The sequence below is a fragment of the Triplophysa rosa genome, linkage group LG2, assembly GCF_024868665.1.
Source record: "Triplophysa rosa linkage group LG2, Trosa_1v2, whole genome shotgun sequence".
Lineage (NCBI taxonomy): Eukaryota > Metazoa > Chordata > Actinopteri > Cypriniformes > Nemacheilidae > Triplophysa > Triplophysa rosa.
In genome coordinates this window covers 23,587,298-23,607,660 of record NC_079891.1, presented here as the reverse complement: position 1 = coordinate 23,607,660, position 20,363 = coordinate 23,587,298, and the positions used below count along the sequence as shown (strand labels likewise).

Here is a 20,363-nt window from a genome sequence, read left to right as displayed (position 1 = left end):
CTCCAAACACAGGAGTCCATTTTGGTCTCACAGCAGTGCCAGCACTTTCGCCAAAGCCTTTTCTGAATCATTTTTATGTTCATTGTCAAACTTAAGACGAGCCAGGCGGGCCTTCTTGGGCAGGAGGACCTTGCGGGTGCTTCAGGATTTCAGTCTACTGTGGCATAGCGTGTTACCAATGTGTTACCAATGTTTTGCTTGCTAACTGTGTTCCCAACTGTCTTGAAATCATTAACAGGCTTCTTCCGTGTAGTTCTGGGCTGATCTTTAACATTTCTCATGATCATCTTTACCCCATTGGGGAAATATTGCAGGGAGCTCCAGAACAAGGGCATTTGATAGTTATTTTGTATATCTTCTATTTCCAAATAATCACACCAACAGTTGTCTCCTTCTCACCAAGCTTCTGTCTGTAGCCTAGTCAAGGTTTGTGCAGGTCTCCAATCTTGTCGCTGACATCCTTTAAAACCTATTTGGTCTGGACCATGGTGGTGGAGAGGTTGAACTGGAAGATACAGATTCTGTTGGCAGGCATCTTTTATATACATAACAAGCTGATTTAGGAGTACTTTCTTAAAGTGACAGGACTAATCTGTGGTCCATATAGGCACATAACCAATCTGTGGAGCCAGAATTCTTGCTAGTTGGTAGGTGATCAAATACTTATTTCACTGACTGAAATGCAAATCAATTTATAACCTTTATATAACATTTTTTTCCCCTGATTTTTTTTAATATTCTGTGTCTATCAGTTAAAATAAACCCACCATAAAAATTATAGACCCTTCATTTGTTTGTAAGTAGGCAAACTTACAAAATCAGCAGGGGATCAAATACTTATTTCCCTCACTGTAATTGTGAGCAAAGAGGAGACCAAAACCAATTAGATGCATAGAATTGTTAGGGACAGTGCCTTCTGTACCTTGAGTTTGTTTGACATCACTATTGAGCATCTTTTATTTTAGGTTCTTCATGTAACAGGTGAGGTTAAATCTTGTCTTAGAAATGGTGTGAGAGGCGTTTTGTGTTTTCACGTGGTTGTGTAGGCAGACTCCAAGCAGATGCCCTTCTTTGATCAAATACCAAAGCTTTATTAGAAACGCGTTACTATGGCAACATGGTGCCGTACCTGTGCACGCGTGCATCTATCTAGTTTGTGACTCAATCTTCACAAATGAACATGGCTTTGTCCTGCTGTCAAGGAGAAACACGCTCGGCCATGAAGCCTTCACCTGTGCTACAATAATTCACTTCAATGTGACTGAAGTGTGACTTAAGTTCTCCAGTAAAAAGTTCAGGTGGCAGGTGAATGGGTGTGTGGGCACAGAAAGATCGTGACTAGCCTGGCTAAGCAGATTGTAGAGAGGGCACGGACAAAAACGCATTACCTTGGGAGGCCAGTCAAAGCAACTCTGACGCCACTGCTGCATGCACAAAAAGATTTTTGAAGGCCATCAACATATTCTGTAAAACTTTCTGAAGCCTCTTGCATGCAAATTGCTGCTATTCAGACAGAAAGCAAAGGATAAGAGCAGAGTTTGGTGGAGAAATTCAGATTGAACGTGTCAGGGACACCCCTGGTCTACAGAGAAAGTGTTGATTAAACGTTGGTGACTTACATAAATACAACATTTGCCATAGTGTTGCGCTGTCAGCTTGATGCTCTATTACAAAACCTATGGAGGCGAAAACGTGATGACATCTTTGTTCCGTGTCAGCCTCCGAAGTGCTTCAAAAGGGAGCGGTGGAGTGAGCCATTGGTTGCAATTCGCAACCTCACCGCTAGATGCAGCTAAATTCCATACAGTGGACCTTTAAGGTTAAAAGCCAATAGATAAATCAATGATTGCCACGTAATGTTGGAGAGGTTAGAAAATTGTCACATGCCTGTCTATAAACATCTTATCTTAGTCATTTATCTGTGTAGTTTTATCTCTGTTTGTGTTGTAAAAGGTAAAGTTCACCCAAAAATGAAGATTTTGTCATCTTTTACTCACCGTCAGATTGTTCCAAACCTGTGTAAATTTCTTTGTTCTGCTAAACACAAAGGAAGATATTTTTAAGAATGTGAGTAAAATTAAATACTATGGGAGTCAATGGGGGATTAGATCTGTTTGGTTACTGAGATTCTTACAAATATCTTCCTTTGTGTTTAGCAGAACAAATAAATGTATACAGGTTTGGAACCACCTGAGGGTGAGTAAAGGATGACAGAATCTTCATTTTGGGTGAGCTATCCCTTAAAATAAAATAAAAGTGTACATCTGAAGTATTTATGACTGTTTGTCACAGTGTTGTAAAGGACATTATAAGCATAATAATAGCATAATTCTATTTAGCTAAAAAGGTTTTTGTATATGAAAGCTTCTAAAGAATATTCAATAATTAAGATTATACATGTATATACAGTATGTGTTAAACTTCAGATATTTTATGTGTTCTGAGAGACAGCCAGTATGCAGTATGTAGTAAGAGAGAGAAACCGAAAGATAGAGAAAAATATGTCAGTAATGTTCTGGACCTTGTTACCTTGTACTTTTGTGTAGGTATGTACTTAAGTTTCAGTAAAAGCTTTTGTGCCTTTTTCCTGAAAGAGTGTGTGTTGTATCCATGTAAAATGCACTGCATCTTTTTCAAGTATGCTACATTAGCATGTCTGTATATGAGCGTTTGTTTAGTGTCTAACTAGGTTACTGTCCCTTAAATCCTTCAAGTTATCTCAGCTAATCGTCGGATAATCCGCAAATATGTTCTTAACGTTGTGATTTTACAGATAAACTTTTAGAATAGTTTAATAGATGAACCATGTCATCTGTTTGGAATGTGATGTTAAAGCAATAAAACAGATGAGTGAGAATAGGTGTGGTCTATAGGCATCAAGCACACACAATTAAAAAGTATGTATTCATGCTATTACGCTTCTGTCTTTAATAATCCGAAAATCACAAAAAAAGAAACACAAAGGATGAAGATTTTTTTGGTCACCTTTCATGTTTGTCTGTGGGTTTTGCAAATATGATCAATTAAAAAGTATTAAAAAGACTTTGCCTACACAGTGATTAATTATTGAAAAAATGCTGTCTTTTTTCATTTCCTATAAAGTGTACATTTTGGTGAAACGAGGTTTCAGTCCGACGGAGACAAAATGAGGCCAGTCTGTACTCTGTAGTGTGTAGATTATCTAGATGTCATACGTTGTGTTACAAATTGGCAGGGGAGCTCACCCTATTTCAAATTTGGGACATTGGCATACATATTAATGGGTGTAAATGGAGCGCAAAGTCTAGTGTGACCACTCCTTTACACAGGTATTTAATGATGCTGTTGGTCGAGTTATTTATAATACACAGTACATCTAGATTTTATGTAAAGGTGCATAACTTTTGTCTTCAGAGTCAGACAGCATTAACGGATTAAGATACACATACCAAATGAAAAGACGCGCCCAGTAACCGATCAGACAACGCTCCAGTAAATAATAGTTTAATACTCTTGGAATGTCACTGCATTTTTACCTCCCATTCAGATTTCAACCTAAATGAATGGAATATTTGCAGCATGATGACAAGTGCAGAAATGATGCTGTTCCTTGAAAGGTTATTCTACCTGGCAGGCAAGAAACACCGTTGCCATGTTTTCTATTTCGTTCTCTTGAATTGATGGAATTGCTGATGTGTTAACCGACACCACGGAATGATCGTGTGAACATCAAAGTAATGTGTTTGAAATGAAAACAAGTCCTTAGATGGTAATGCTGCAATCTGTAACTTTTGCCTCTATATTGTCATCTCTGTTTGAAACACAATTGCATGTTACTTTACGTACTTGTTTTTGCATGGGTTGAAGTCAAATGACGTCAAACTGACATCACCCGTAAAACTGTACCTGATAGCTTATTAATATAAACTTACCGTTGGGAATACTGATTTTTCATGTACTTGCTCGGTAACTGTTACGGATTGCAGCTTTAAGAAATCATTCTTAGAATAAAGACAAGGAGTGGGTTGTGGTCTCCAATTGAAGTAGAGTTCTCATGGGTTTAGAGTAACACATCTGAATGTAATTTCCGTAGCAAAAGAAATACAAATATGCATACACTGCATTTCTTAAGAAAAAGGTTGGCCACTCTTAAGTCAGATGTTTTCAGTTTGTCACACGCATTCAGGAACATGCAGTTTGGTAGAAAGGTGTGGTACAGTCACCATTTAATTTTATTAACCTGTCACAGCCACACCAGGAAACAAGATTGATACCTTTTATGTCTGAAACATTTGGGCTCTTAACACTCACTGTAATGAGAAATATTAGGATTGTATTATTTACAGTACTCTGTTTGCTATAAAACCGCAGAACAGACACAGTGAATTGTGCACATCAGATCCATTCATGCCTCCGCGTGTTCCGACAAATGACAGTCAATGGACGTCGCAGGTGCAGAGCAACAGATGCTGAGGAAATGACACTAGACAGGATATTCTCTGACGCTTCTGTGTATTTTTCTGTGTGCATGCTTGAATGCATGTGCCTTTTCTCATCAATGTGTGTTTACAATCTATAAAGGTCTCAATAGAAAGGGGATGTGTAGTTACCTGACTAAAAAAGAGGGGGAAAGCCAAAATAAACAGATGAAAGTATAGAGGAAGCAGGGAACAATGAGATTCAAAGCTCGGCTACTTTCAGGAACAACAGAATGACATACATTTAACAGACATTTCTCTCATATACTCTTTTTTTAAATATGTTTAACAAAACATAAAATGTATTTTAAACATAACATCAAGGCAATAAGCTCAAAGACGGGGTGATTTCCATCAGACATATCATACATTCTGTCATTAGTTCCAGCTGAAGTCACTAACTCTTTAGCCACTGGAGAGACACATGCACAATGGCTTCTCAAATACTCCTATCAGTGTTTTAGCGCTAGCAGCAAGGAAAATGGATGTGTCACAGCTGCCAAGACGGAAAGCTTGTAAGTGACTATTACTCCGTTCTGCTCAAAACAGAAAACTTAATAGCCGATGACAATCCTTTGCCGTACACTCAGGGGCAAAACGTCACAAATAACCCACCCCCACGTCCCGTTGAAAGAAGGCTCCATAATGATTTCCCCCCATCCTATTGTAAATGTGCAGGCTTTGATATGGGCATCCTTAAAACATGACTGAATGGGTTCATTTCAAACAGCTGCGGCAGTTATATCATTATAGGGCCTGGGTGGCAACAATTATTGATTTCAGTTAGATGTTCAAAGGCCACAAATTCAGATTTTTTTCACATTAATGTTCATAAAACATATGGAACAAGAGGAAAAAATGAGGTCATGTTGTTTTCTTTATAGGAATAGACACTTTTATGTGGATTGTGTTGTTTAATGTGCTGTACAAATCTCATGTTGTTCCCTTTGCTTTCGTGGTGTGTGGGGGGGGGCAGTTATGTGGTTTTGTGCTGGTAAATGAGGCCGTCTTATCCCAGGTTGTTTTTATAAATTAAAAATGGCAGATTAAAAATGAGCAAAAATCCCTCTTGGGAGCTAAAATTGGATGCTAAACCAATTAGAGATATTATTAAGTGTGCTACTTACACACACTACACAGGTCCTCTATAGTAAACTAATGAGGATTGTTGATTCAAAGGAATGCACAGAAAATGTTTCCCGTCTCCATAGTAACATAAGACAATGCAGACAAAACGTATTTATAAAGCAGAATGTACACACATAAATGGTGTCATAGAATGATGTCGTAAAAAATATGTATGACACTATTATTTGTCACATTAGAACAATGCGTATTGTTAAACGTGTCATGCTAATAAATTGAAACTTAAAATTGTTAGTGATTAATCGTGACGCCCATGAATGGTCATTCTCACACGCATGCCAATGAATGAATGAAAGATATTTCTTTTCATGTGCGTTTCTTCCGGAATTCTCCTCTTTACAGTAAATGTGTGATACACTCTCCTCTAGGTGTGGAATTATTACAGAGAAAATGTACCTCAAAATGATTAACAATTTTTAGTAAGACCTCATAGTTCCTGATTGGATTCTGACAGAAACCGGTCCTGAGGTACAGTCTAAATAAAATGTTTGACAGAGGCCGCTGTCATACTTCTGACGGATGAATCTCTGTATCCGCACAGAGCTAGACTCCACCTTCAACATTTTTCTCACCTAACCTTCAATCTCACGCATACCTCAGTCAGAATTCCCCCTCAACTGACGTTCTCACCACCACAAAAACACACAGGACTGCCTGTGCGGTGAACATCACCGGCATTCCTTTCAATTACTTCATTGGGAGCCATTTCAAAACAAACTATTTTAGGCTTCAGCAGTCCTGGCTTGCCCGAGAGGGTATGTATGATGTGCGTGTGGGAACGCATATGTTTTTTGGCTTGTTATATATGAGCTGGGTAGAAATACCCCGAATTGAGCCGCGCTGTATGGCGCTAACCAGAATGTAGCATTGACAGGTGTCGGTGCTGCCAGGGTTCTGGGGTGATTTTATGGTTCGCGTTTGGAAGTGGCCGTAAATTGTCTTGGTTCATTTTGCTTTTCATCGCTTTATCTCTGTTCTCACTATTAGCTTTTAGCTGCACTCATACCTTTCAACAGATCTGAGGAGGAGAAAAGCGGCTCTCATAAAAAGGAAGACTAACTCAACACTTAACACTTTGGTGGTAAAAAAAAAAAGCTTAGACCAAAAAGCTGTTGATTTGTATACCAAGCCAGGTTGACCGGCAATGATATGCATGTCATGTTTGTCAACTAGTTGGTTGTTGGTTGCGCTAGTTAAAAACTTCATGAGTACATGGGCATTCAAAGAGCTACGGTGGTCTTCTCAAGAGGGTTTTCTTTTGAACTAAAGTTAGCTAACTAAAAATAGACAAACACCACCACAACCTTTACTAGATTCCTTAAATTAAATCCATATGAAAATGCACGTTTTGCGTTTTCATCATTTCGTTCATAGCAAACATTAAGTCTGAGAATCCTTCAGCACTGATACTAAAGATATAATTAAACCGGGCATTCGTGGGAAATACTTGTAACTTTGACTGTATTTTTACATTATTCGCCTTGGTTAGAAACCAGAATTGAGACAAGAAAAGATAATATCCTGTAATTTGCTTGCTCACGGCCGGTTGTGCTCTGCGTGATAGCTGGTAGCTGGTGTTTTTTAAAGTGGGTGTGGAGTTTTCCTCTCCAGCCCAGAGCTGTGCATCTAATGATAGGCCATCGTTCAAATGACAGAGCGTGTAAATGCGTGTGTGTGTTTACATTAAGGTCTTTACCAAATCTGTTTGAACCAATGTGACAAATTTACTCGCATCCCTTTTGTATACATCACATGTGATGTATTAAAGGGTCACACGCCTATGTTCCCCCTCTATGAGAGCTATAAACTGTCTGACCTTGAAACAGAGCTGTATTGTGTGTGGATGGGTGGATCTGTCCACAGGAGACAGAAAATAGACCCTCGGCTTGTATTGATTTGTTGATGTCTTTCTCAGGCAAGAAAATACTAAACAAGGGACTTCGGGTTTCGTGCAACGTCTGATCTGTTTTTAATGAATGAAGGACTTTTCCCGTGTTCCATTTTTAGATGGACAATGTCCAAGACTTTAAACAAAAGCTTGTTTTGATTAGCGGCAGGTTTTTTAATGGACATGTACTGGTAGCAGAGAGTGATGAGCATCAGGGTGGGGTTGTGAGACGTGGCCTAAAAACTCCCACTCTCTCTCTCTGATGTTTTATTGGTGTGCAAAAAAGGACCATTACGATTTTTGGACTATAATTTAATATTTTGTCTTTCGATTGTGGGGTGATAACTGACCCACATATTTCTCCACGAGATCCACCAAACATGTCTATCTGAAGCAGAACCTACATATCTATTCATAGCATATGCAGAGATGTGGATTTGGTGTACTGATTGCTTATTACCCTCTTCAGACTTGGGTGAGGGAGAGAGAAATTTGTTTCGTTTACTTTCTCGCATTTTTGCATTGACGTCTGTATGCCATTGGCATTGTGACTGACAAGCAGGTGCCATTCTTTCCTCCTCTTCTTCAATCTACACCTCTCCGGTTCCATTTATCTCTATTGCATAATCTCTGTCTCTCTCTCTCTCAGGCACATCTCATGCTGTGTCTGTCCTGCTGTGTAATCTATTTATTCTTTTCTTTTTTACTAGATGTCTATCAATTTGACATTGCGGCAGAAACAGACACAAAGCAATGTGTTCTGTCAGGCACTTAATAATACTGAGACAGTGAGAGAGTGAGAGAGAGAGAGAGTGGGTGGGAGTAATTTGGGGTACAGTCGTGCTCTAAGTGTGAACAGCTGATCATACACAGATACAGTAGCTCCCTTCCATCCAGGGCAAAGACATCAGAACACTTACGATCCACCATTAAAACGAAATCTGAGAAGAGAACAATTGTGCCTGTATAAACATACAGTGGAAGGACAGTAGAATAGGAAGCCTGTGTGAACGTGTGGTAAGACAACTCGCTGTTTAAATAATGGCTTTCGGTGGCTCGTGGCTATGAAAGCCAATATCCTCACACTTAGAAATTTCTTCCACGTTCAAACTCCTGAATAGCACATTCTTTGTCTGGGTGGATATAGTCATGCACCTGGGCTACAGCCATTCAGTCATCCTGCCTGGCCACAGACGGCTGCTATATAGGACACATGCTCCAGACTGAGAGGCTAGACGGAGACATGGACACAGCGGAGTTGTGTCGGGGTTCAGCAGCCGCACTTGCTACCGAAGCGACAGATGGGACGGCCGGCAGCGGCTCCAGACGTAAACCTTACATGCAGACAAGAGCTGCCATCTTTGACTAAAGGGCACTGACCTCTTGATCTTTGAAGTAACAGAATGTCTAATTAGAGATGTGGTGAGGTCTGAGATGTAAAATGTATGAACTGTTAATGTTTTTATATTTATTTGTTATGAACAGCGTGTTGTAGTGACTACTCGGAACACCATATAAACTGTATAACAAGGCTTGGCAACCACTCACATTTTTTCCAGAAAATATTATTCTTGCTTTTCAAACTATTTCCAGAACTTCCTGACATGAAAACACCAGTCCACGTTTTTCAGTAGTGTTGGACCCCAGCCTGCAGACCACCCCCTGCTTCAACACTAAACTTCCCAGCGGGCCATGGGACATTTTAACATTCACCTGCCTAAAACTCATCCCCATCCATCTTCAGCAAACATTTCTCTAATAGACGCAGAGAGGCAGATTCCCCACACCCAACCCTCAAATGCTGATGTCACCTACCAAACAAAAGAACACAAGGAGCCCTCGGGATAGTAATAACAGCCAAGTTAACACTCTTCTCTGTCCTCATTCTGTCCTTATTTGTTCCATTTTTTTATCCTCTGTCACATCTCACAGATATCCAGAACAGCCAGAAGGTTATGTGGCTTGCAAACGTTTAATTTCAAACCTGTCATTAATTGCTTTTTCCTACCTAAAGGTTGGGATAAAACTTAGCCAGGGCAAAGAAATGCATCGTGGGAAAAGGGCATCTTGTGACAGGTTAACATTCTGAGTTCGTGATTGACAGGTATAAGACCCACAGACAAAAGCACATTGCGCAGAACCTGGTAAAGTCAATATTGTCCGGATAAGATTACATGAGAGCTGTCTGTGTGTCATTCTCAAGTATAGACATACATTTGTCTGGACAATAACACTGGCCATCACTCAAGAAAATGATGGACCACACATGTATCACATAATGTGTTGCATTATTTACATGCATTGCATCGTAAAGTATCTGAATGTATCAGTACTGTTTATGCACTATATAACAACATGAATATTTTGTGTAAATATAACAAAAGTGATCATATTTAAAAAACATATCACTTTTCAGTCTAAACATTTTATAAAAAGACATTGAGGTATTTTTAGGGATAAAACCATAGATGTATTGTTTTGAAGGCAAAGTGTTATATGTTATTTTTGTTATTAACTTTGATTTAACACAAAAGTGCCTCAGAAAGTGACATTAGTTTAGAGAAAATTTGTTTGCAGAAGCCACAAGGTTTATATTAATGCAAAAATATACAAAAATTTGATGCAATTCAACTGTCCAAATACATTTTTAGGCCAATTCACATGAAATATTTCACAGTTCACTTTACATATTCCAGGAATATGGTAGGAACAGGATCTCTAATCCCCTTTGTTTTAACATATGCATGTTTTGGTAAATCAATGACACAAGGGGCCTGAATCACACCGCTGAGGTAACGCCTGACTGTCTCTTTGTGTGCAGTATGACATCATCTCTTTGGTACCTGATACTCCAGACAAACCACAGTCCATCATTCAGTTTTTTTACTGTATATTTACAGCCTTTTGTTATGAGAATAGCACATCATAATGACGGACCGATTCACAAAAAGCCCTACAAAGTTGAATTATATTACATTAAGCTTTCTCCCTCAACCTGTCACTGTATTTCACCTCCTGTTTTATGGTAGAGTACCTCAGTCAGCTATTCCACAAAACATTCTTTAAAACGTTAATCTCGACATTTCTTCATGGCATGTGCACAAGACAGTCTGTAGATTTTGGGAAGGCTAGCTCACCAGAGACAAACCCACAGATGTGTGTGGATTTGGGTGTGTGGTAGCCAAGCACCAACAGTCAGACAAGGGGACAAAGAGGGAGAGTCTTTGGTTTACAGTGGACGAAAAGAAAGAGAAGCAAGGATGGAAATGTTAAAACCCCCTTGAAACTGCTGGACAGTTTTCTGGCTGTTGAGGAGTAGCTAATACACTATGTACAAAAATACAAATGCATTATTTCATGGCTCTTTAAAATGAAATAAAAAAAATGGTGACTGTGTAATTTTAATGAGTGACCCTACCCACACAAATCAAAGTACAATATTTCGCAATAGGACACACTCCAGCTGATCTCATGCCATCCCTCCATGAATTTTCACACAAGGTTTATAGTCATCAGTCAGAGCATCTGAAATGTCATCGTATTGTGTGAAGACTGGGGTCAGACCGGGACCGTAGGCCAAACAAAGCCAGCACAGGCACTTTCTGCCCTCTCTAAACATCCAGCGCTGAACAACGGGACTTTACCCGGCTCATATTTCTCTAGGTGGCAGCTTAGTGGTTTAGGATGTGGGCCACTAACTACACCGGTAATGTCTAACCCTCATGCTGCAGAAACTCTCAGCAAAGCAAATTCACCGCTGCCAAAGCGTAGGTTAGGGTGGGAGTTAGGATGGTTCTTGTGAGAGTTTTGCTTGAGGGTTGCCATGTAGACACGATTAACCTGCACACATAATGCATCTCCTGTGGTAGCTGGCAACCACTCTTACAATACTAAGAACCAATTTCCTTCTGAGTATCATCCTATAGAAAGCTTCCAACTATTTGTTATTATTCTCATAGGTTTTAAATGTTTATTTTCTCCCAATCACTGAATAATTTTCTACACCGTGTGGCAGTATATATGCTGAAGTTTAAATGGCTCAGCTCAGCAAAAACAGCTAAGAAAGTCTCTCTCTCCCACTGTTTTTCTTTCCAATGTACCTCTTGCTCATCTCTACTGTAAATTATATCAAATCATCGATTTAAATAAAGCTTGATGTCACCTCTAGACTAAAAAAGTATAAAGAAGATGTATTTGACCCTTTTAACATATCCCCCTCTTAAGCGCTGAAAGTATGATTTACGTGTAAATGTTTTTACAGGCCTCCACAGGCCAGCTATTTTAATATTTTCAAACCAAATGAATGGGGGCAATAGATAAACATAGCGTTGAATCTGAATCCCAGATACAACAGCTCAATGAGGCTCAGTGTTGTGTGTGTGTGTGAGAGCATGTGTGCTTGTTGTATATATTCGGTGTATAACAGACTGTGTGTGTGTGTTCATGCAATCCCATACGCATGCTATGTGCTTTGATATGTGTGTGAACTCACAGACAGGTATGGTTTATGTGTGCCAGCGTTTAAATCACAGAGGGTCACTAAGCGCTCCTGTATGACCTCCACACAGTGACTCCCCTTCACAAAAACTATTTGACGTGGACCCAGCCCAGTTCAGGAAGCCCAACCCAACAGCTTCCACATACCCCAACAGTATAAACCCTGCCGTTTTAACACTGAACCCTCTCATTCATCCCCCTCTGTCTGTATACATCCACTGATTCATCACTAACCAGTAACACAAATAACATGTAATGATGTCATAATGCCTCGGCACATGTTACACATCACCGTCCGTTGCATATAACTAGCGTGTCATTATTAGCTTTTTATTTTAACCGTTATAAACATGCAAATCAAAGCCAATAAAGAAGTAAGCATCACTGAATTAACAAAGCTCAGTGTGTTCCAGAATAAACTAGTCTTTTCCTCCCATTAAAAGTCTGCTTTTTTATGACGCCCATGTGATGCAGAACCATTCCCCTTTCCTGTAACCAGACTAAAAAAACGGCTTCGCTGTACCTGGACTTTTACTGGACAATGTTTAGCCACGTTGAAACCTTTTTCAAACAGAAGTATAGGAAAATGCGTGTCATTTCCAGGTGGTGTTGAAATGGTAGGATCAGCGTGCAGGGTGGGTCTCCCTGTAGCCCAAACAACTGTGACAGTCCTCTGGTTTGTTGAAGCCAAACAAGTGTATCAAGCACAGTCAATTACACCGGCTTTGTGGGGATGAGGGGGGTGGAGGGGAGCACCTGATCCAGACTTTTTTCTCTCTTTGTTAGCCGTGTCACTCCGTCTACAGAGAGTTCGATGGCTTTTAGTTCTTTCTTCCACCACGCGTGTCAGTGATTAGCCTGTGGGTTTGTGTGGGTTTGCGTATGAGTGTGTTTGTGTTTGTGTATGTGCCGTGATTGCAAAACCACTTAATTATGGGATTATGGCAGATTTACCTGTTTGCAACAGGCCAGCTCCGCTGTCATTAACTTCGAAGTGTTTCTGTATGTCAAGCAGTACACCTGAGAAAGAGAGAGAGAGAGAGGAATTAGTGCTGTGTGATGCAGATACAGGCCTTTAAGTGTAATGGGAGGTACTTTAATAAGCACATATTTGATGACTTCATTGTGAGATGTCTTTTGTGCATTTTTGAAGTGTTAACGGTGTGTGATCCTTTAGACACACACACACACACACACACTCAAGTTTAATTCTCAATCATTATTTCGATATGTGCAGGAAGGACTGTGATTTGAATCATCTCAACATATCATGTTGTCCTATTGATTTGTGCGAGTTTGAAGACCTTTTGATCAGGACGCGACTTTCTGTAATTGCAGCTTTCGTTGCATAGCTGCCTTCAAATCAGCAGCCTCTCTTCTTGACATTCTTCCCTTCTGATGACTTTAAAAGTGTGAAACTGAACTCTGGAGTCTTTTAACAGTCGAACCCTTCAGACGTACGCTTTGATCTTCCATTTGCGCAAAATCAAACGTGCTTTCAGACACTTCAAGAATGGTCTAAATGCCTGGAGAGGCTGTAAACTGGGTCTGTGACTGACAGCCAATGAAATTAGACAAGGCCGAGGAGACCCGACGTGTGACAACACGTGCCCGGCGATACCGCGCTATCATGTTAAATCTCCGTAAATCACTCAGCGGCCCTTTATGAATCAAGATCGGCTTCAGTGCAGTTCACCTGAACACCTCATGCTATTGAAACCACTTGTAATTGCCTTCACAGTGTTGTCTGTTTAATTATGTCATGCCTTTGAAGGTCTTATAAGGAGACGCACACATAAGACAGGAGTGGCTTTAGTCATCTTCGAGTTTCGTTTCGGTCGGCGTGCGGTTTCCCATCGCCACCCGTTTTGACTTGTCACTGGCACGTCGTGAAGCAACGACACGCTGAGAAAAAAGTCCGGGCAGGTGCGGGCCCGTTCGCATGAGGCGACAAATGCAACATTCTTGTCACACGAGTCACTGCACCTGCTTGCATTCCAGCACAGCGAATGTGGTTTTCTTACTGTATTCTCTTGCTCAAATACATTGAAAGTGTCTTAGGTTTTATTTTTTTTGCTCTGTATCCATGAGAAAGAACGTTTGATAAATTAGAAATCTAGGTATTTATTAACATCTCCAATCTTTCAATTCGAAATGAAAAATTCCTATCTGACATTTTAAAAGACTTCTGATAAATGAAGCAGCTCGGACCTTGATATTTTTCTTTGTGGTTAAACATTATTTTTCATCCTGCTGTTTTTGATAAGCAGATATATTGGTTTTGGATATCTCCATCCTTCCCTGCGCTCACTAACAGGGTGTTCCCTCCCTCTTTCCTCCATTCTAATCTCAGGCAGCGTAATTACCTTGGTCATACTCCTCCACTGCCCTCCATCCCTCCACCGGGACGGGGATCCCTGTGCCAGATGGTGCTGAGTTTCTCCCCCGTCAACTGAGACCGCACCTGCCCACCCTTACGCCTGCCAAACACACAACCTCAACCACCGCGCTCTTCCCACCAAAACTCCCACCGGCACAACCGATGAAAACAGTGTGTATGAGTTTGTGTATCTGTGTAACTGTGTGGGGTGAGAATCTGCAGGGATCTGGCAACGCAATATTATGTTTGTGCCACACTATCTTAATGTTTTTTTTGTTGTTGTTATGTGTAATGTGGAGCCTAGTTATTAGGAAATGTGTACAGTAATTGTTTTTCTTTTTTCTGCTTTGAACCTAAATTATTCGTATGAAAATTTTTAGATTGATTCAGTATCGTGTGAATATTGTGAGGTCAAATATTATATTGTCATATTAAAAATTGTCCAGTTTTATTTTACATTTTGTAAAGTAATAAAAGTATAAATAAAACGTTTTCATTGCTCAAGAATTGTTTTTGAAACAACCCAATGCATGTTACTTCACTTTATGAAGAGGCTGGTACTAGTCGGTCAGTGTATGCACAAGCACAGCAACTGTCATATTAATGTGTTCTCTTTGGCAGACAGTGCCGTTCACGTGTGATTTACTCTCTTTTTCTCTCTCGCTCTTTTTCTAGGTCTTTCTCTGATAAAGATACTCAGGCTGACAGCATAGCAACACCTGACTTGAAACTTTTCAGAGAGGCTGTCATGAAGCATTTGAGGTGCAGCAGCTCTGACTACATGTTGCATCATACGGTAAGCCCTTCAGTATGTGGGCGATTCCACACAAGGTGATGCAAATGGCACCAGTAGATTCATCGACCTTCCAGTGTCCGCCTTGTTGCCGCCAACCCTGAAATGTTGCCATAGTAACATAGCATGGGCACACAGAGGAGGAAAAGGTTTGCTGACGATTGGCCAGATGACATCGGTGAGGGCGGAAAAAGAAAATCTGCGGCAAAGCACCTGCACTTATCTAAAACTTTATCTGATTCTATAGTTACAGGGAACAGATACATGTCAGTTTTAATGCAATTTCACTTTGTTGCAATTGAGCTCTGCTGTGAAGGCATTGCAGAAATGTAGAAACCGCAACAGATACCAGGAGGTAGAGGAATGTTGCCCTGCCTGTTGTGACTGCCTGTTACGGAGTCATTGCATGCAAAACATCACTAGAAAGGAGCCAATCTCTATTAAATCCGTCTAAAATGCTGTTACAGCAGAACTTCAGAGAAAATGTTCTTGAAATATTTTTCTTGATTAAGAAATCTGCTTTGCTAATCTGATGTTTGACCTGATAATATATAAATGCCCTCATGGGAGCAGATGTTTTCTTTTTGCTTTAAATGTAACCTCGGCATTTGTTTTTTTTTATCTGTGACTATACTTAATTACTCTGATAATGTTTATAATAATAGAGAAGTTATGCTTTATTTAATCCTAGCTTAGTAAATTAATGTTCATTGATGTAATTAATTAATGTTCATTTTGCAATTTCCATACAACATTAATGAAGTCACGGCTTAGCGCTAATATAAGGCAATAGTATAATATAATATAATAATGCAATAGCTTTCCTGTAGCTCAGTGGTTAGAGCATGGCGCAAACAATGCCAAGGTCGTGGGTTCGATCCCAGGGGATTGCAGGTACTTAGAAACAAAAATGTATAGGATAATGCAATGTAAGTCGCTTTGGATAAAAGCGTCTGCCAAATGCATAAATGTAAACGTAAATGCAATAGAAATACACATGCTCAAAGATCACAATAGTAAAACAGCAACACAAACTGATGAGATAGTGGCCTTTGTTTTCAAGAACACTACTTTCATTATCCTAAATGCTAATGTAACATTGACCCGTTCATGTGGGTCTCCATCTCATCAGCTGATTGGTGCTCTGAACTGGCGATATGCTAATATCGAGACTCTCGCGGCGAATATGAATGATGCCTTTCGGTATGTGGATGCAATAATGCTTTCGCTATAATGCCTTTCCCAGGAGTCCCATTGGACATTGACCGATGGGGTGAGCGTATAGCGTGTTTGAAGGAAGCTCGGAGGGTCAAGATGAGCAAATCAGTTCTGTTAATGTGTCTAGTGCTATTTAAACTCTCAGAGGGATTCTGCTGAGGTTTCAGTGAAGCTGTTTAATGGATCCTGGAAGCTTAAATGCAGCAGCCCTCCTGCATTTGATTTACACAAGGCGTGATGCTATCTTAGACTGACATTGTTTAGACCCGTGTTTATGATCTGATCTGATAAGCGAGCACAAGTGGAAGCAATGTTGTCAGTTTAAGTGCTTGTTCGGTTCGAGAGTGCTCTGAGTTTGTGTTGTAATGAGATATTTTTGCCAAGAGAGACCAAATAGGTTCGAGTTTGGCTTTAGTTGAGGTAAAATGAAGATGCATTGTTGCATGTTTTTACATGTGCGACAACTGACAAGGCACCTATACTATGTGTAAACCATCCATTCTCTCAAACAGGAAAGGGTTGTCAGTCTAAGATTCCAATAAGGTCAAATGGTTTCTCAAACGCAAACATCACATATTCATCTCTCAGACGCTCAGACAATGGCAACATTTTTCTCACCATCCAGACGCAAGGGTGTTAAGGTGGGAATAATGCATTAACGCTAGCACACGGTGCACGCTCACACACACGCCCTGTTATTATATTTGAACGCAGATATGTTGCTATAAACCCAGAGGACCGTCTAGTCGTCTGGGGAGACGGAATGAAAATGAGAATCATCGAGTGGTAGGACAGACCTCATTTTCCAATCCCCAAAAGAGGGCTGACAGACCTGAGCAACCCCCCGGTGCTATTTCAGGGCCGGAGAAGTAGGTTAGGATAAAGGCATAGCAACAGAGGCTGGCCACCCTAAATACTGTAACTGAGAAGAGAGGGAGAGGTGAGAGGAAAGGCGCGGGAACGGAGGAAAAATATGATGGTGACTGCAAGGGGGATTCACAATTTTGTGAATTTGTTTGCACAAGCTGTCCGCTTTACACCAGATTCACAAGGAAACATGCAGATCTGAACGCAATTCACCTGGGTCATTTCTTGAGAGGGATAGTTCACCCCAAAATGAAAATTGGTTCATCATTGACTCATATCCTAGTGTCATTCCAAACCTGTATGACTTTGTTTCTTCTGCAGAACACCATGGATTTTCATCATATGGACACAAAATCACTAATACATTTCTCAAAATATCTTCTTTTGTGTTCCACAGAAGAAAGAGTTATATACACGTTGTGAATGACATGAGGGTGAATAAATAATGACAAAAAATATATTTTTGTGTGAACTATTCCTTTAACATGGTAGTTCACTACTGTACGCTGAAAGCATGCTTTATATAAAATGATAATGCTCTTTTGATCATTTATCGCAGCTGTGATCCATAAACCATGTACACAAAATTTCTTGTAAATGGAATTCCATTTACTGCCTACTTTCTGCCAGTTAACTGCATAATGTTAATTTTTTCTGCACATTTTGTGAATAAAGCGCCATGTTTACATCAAAACAATGACAGTGACAATGTAAATACTCAACGCGTAACATTATTTCAACACGGTTCAGCGCCTGGTTAAACTGGATTACGTGAAATTAATAAAATGCAGATTTTGGGGTAACTGTAAATTCGGTCCCGCGTGTGCGGTAGGTCAGACTGCAGTACAAACGTTCATTTCCATATCCTGTGTAATGCTACTCTCTGCGGTAAGAGGACGTTTCCTTTCTGCTCCATGTCATGCCGTTTTCTCCCTCATTCTTTGGATTCTACCAAACCGCTGGTTACATTAAACCACTGCTGCCCTTCCTCCTGTTTTCTTTTCCTCCTTTCCCATCCCCTTCTCTTTTTCTTCAGTGCTTCACAGCTAGGGGTGATTCTTCATGAGGTGTCACAGCGATCAATATAACAACAGCTCAGCTCGGAGAAATGATGTGTGCGCACACAGAAGGTGGGAAAAAGCGTGCGAGTTTCCACTGTTAACCCTCTCCACATCTGAATCGTCTTGTTCTTTTACAATGAGCGAAGCCTTCAGGAGTGCAGAGGCAGGGTAAGAGCTGACCACAAGTATGCATGTCTGTTTTCGGCGGGCTCCCGACCGTCGGGTCCGTAGGTCTCCCGCTGGCCTGGACCACAAGCAAGGGCCGCCTTTCTATTGGGGCTTAAAACCACCGCACAGCCAGTATAAATACAATGCAGATGTCAGTGGACCGGGGGTGTGTTTGTGCGGGCGTTTGTGGGTGTTGAGGAATTCCCTTTAAGCTTTTTCCTCATGTCTGCCTCGTCCTGTCAGCGCAGCTTGTCACCAACAATTTTTTGGTTCACTGTTCTGCTGACCTGAGACTGGTTTTGAGGGGTATGTGAAGAACATGCGAGTATAATCTGATTTAAAGGGACAGTTGACACAAAAATGAAAATCTTTCATCATTTACTCATCCTCATGTCATTTTGAACCTGTATGACTTTCTTACATTTGCAGAACACAAACGAAGATATTTTGAAGAATGATGGTAACCGAACAACATTGGCCCCCATTGGCTTCCATTATATGGACACAAAACCAGACATTTCTCAAAATATCTTATTTTTTTACAGAAGAAAGAGTCATATACAGGTGTTGTACCACATAAGGGTGAATAAATAATGACAGAATACAATTTTTGAGTGAACTATCCCTTTAGTTCACCGTCAGAATGGTCGCATATATGTGTAGTGTGTTTATGCTGCGTTCAGATGAGGAAAATTCAATAACCCCACACACATTTGATCCCAGTGGGCCTAAATACTTGTCTTAAAGGGATAGTTCACCCAAAAATTAAAATTCTGTCATGATTTACTCACCTTCAAGTTGTTCCAAGCATGTATCAGTTTTGTTGTTCTGCTGAACACACAAAGAAGATATTTGGAAAAATATTTGTAACCAAACAGTTCTGGGGCACTATTGACTACTATAGTAGGAAAAATCTACTATGGTAGTCAATAGTGCCCCAGAACTGTTTGGTTTCTCAATTTTCATTTTTGGGAGAACTATCCCTTTAAGGATTTGTGTAAATAAGGAGTTGTGTGTCGTGTGCACTGCAGGGTTTTATCCCCAAAAGGCAGCTAGACTAAACCACATCACCTGCTTGCAAATATTCCATTATAAAATGAAAGGAGAGAGAGGTTTTTTACTTTTCCTGAGGTACTATGCAGGAACAGCACACTGTAGTATACATCATCAATAAATGATCAGAGAATTGTGAGCCAGTGTGGACGTATACAGTAGCTGTAGAGTGATGGGAATGCACTGGTGCACAGCAAAGATCTTCAGACCCCCTGATCCCCCAGATACTGAATGTCTTGGTCAGTGCTGCTGAAATGTATATGGTGAGTGAGTTCCATGCTTTAATGGTCGTATAGTAGACATATACTGTAGATCTAGTGATACAAAAAGACAGTAGAGCTCTAATTTAAACCTTTCCTATGGCAAGCAAGGCTATGCCATTGAGGCACATGCATACAGTGTGGGTCACATATGTGCAAGAACACTAAATATTTATAGCAGTATACAGTTATATAGTTTACTGTATAGTGGGCATTTCCAAGACACCCACACATTCACAAAGGCTTCAATTAAGTGAGCTGCTGACCACATGGAGCAGAAGATATAAAACAGTCCAGCGGTCCACTGACAGACAGCGAAGTGCAATTACAGCTGCCCGGTCAGCCTGTTCTGATGCTAACCTTGACATCCATCCTGCTGGTTCAGTGCTACTGTTAACAACCATCCCTCCCTTATCCACTATCCTTCTTAACATCTGTTTGGTAGCGTTTAAGATTCCTTAGCGATAATCTCAACAGCAACCATATTTGATGATGACTCACAAACATTAACCGGTTTATATTCACTGGTTTATATTCTAGAGACCACTACCAGATGAGAATTTGTTATCCTTGAT

The 20,363-nt window shown here is 40.3% G+C and overlaps 1 protein-coding gene across 1 annotated transcript in view; it reads right to left on the bottom strand.

Moving 5' to 3' along the window:
- LOC130550613 (sphingosine-1-phosphate transporter SPNS2-like) overlaps positions 1-20,363 on the bottom strand; it is a 48,493-nt gene that overhangs the window by 16,448 nt on the left and 11,682 nt on the right. The window contains exon 2 of the mRNA XM_057328115.1: positions 12,943-13,008. Coding sequence (XP_057184098.1) covers positions 12,943-13,008 — 66 coding nt within the window. The remainder of the gene's footprint in view (positions 1-12,942; positions 13,009-20,363) is intronic.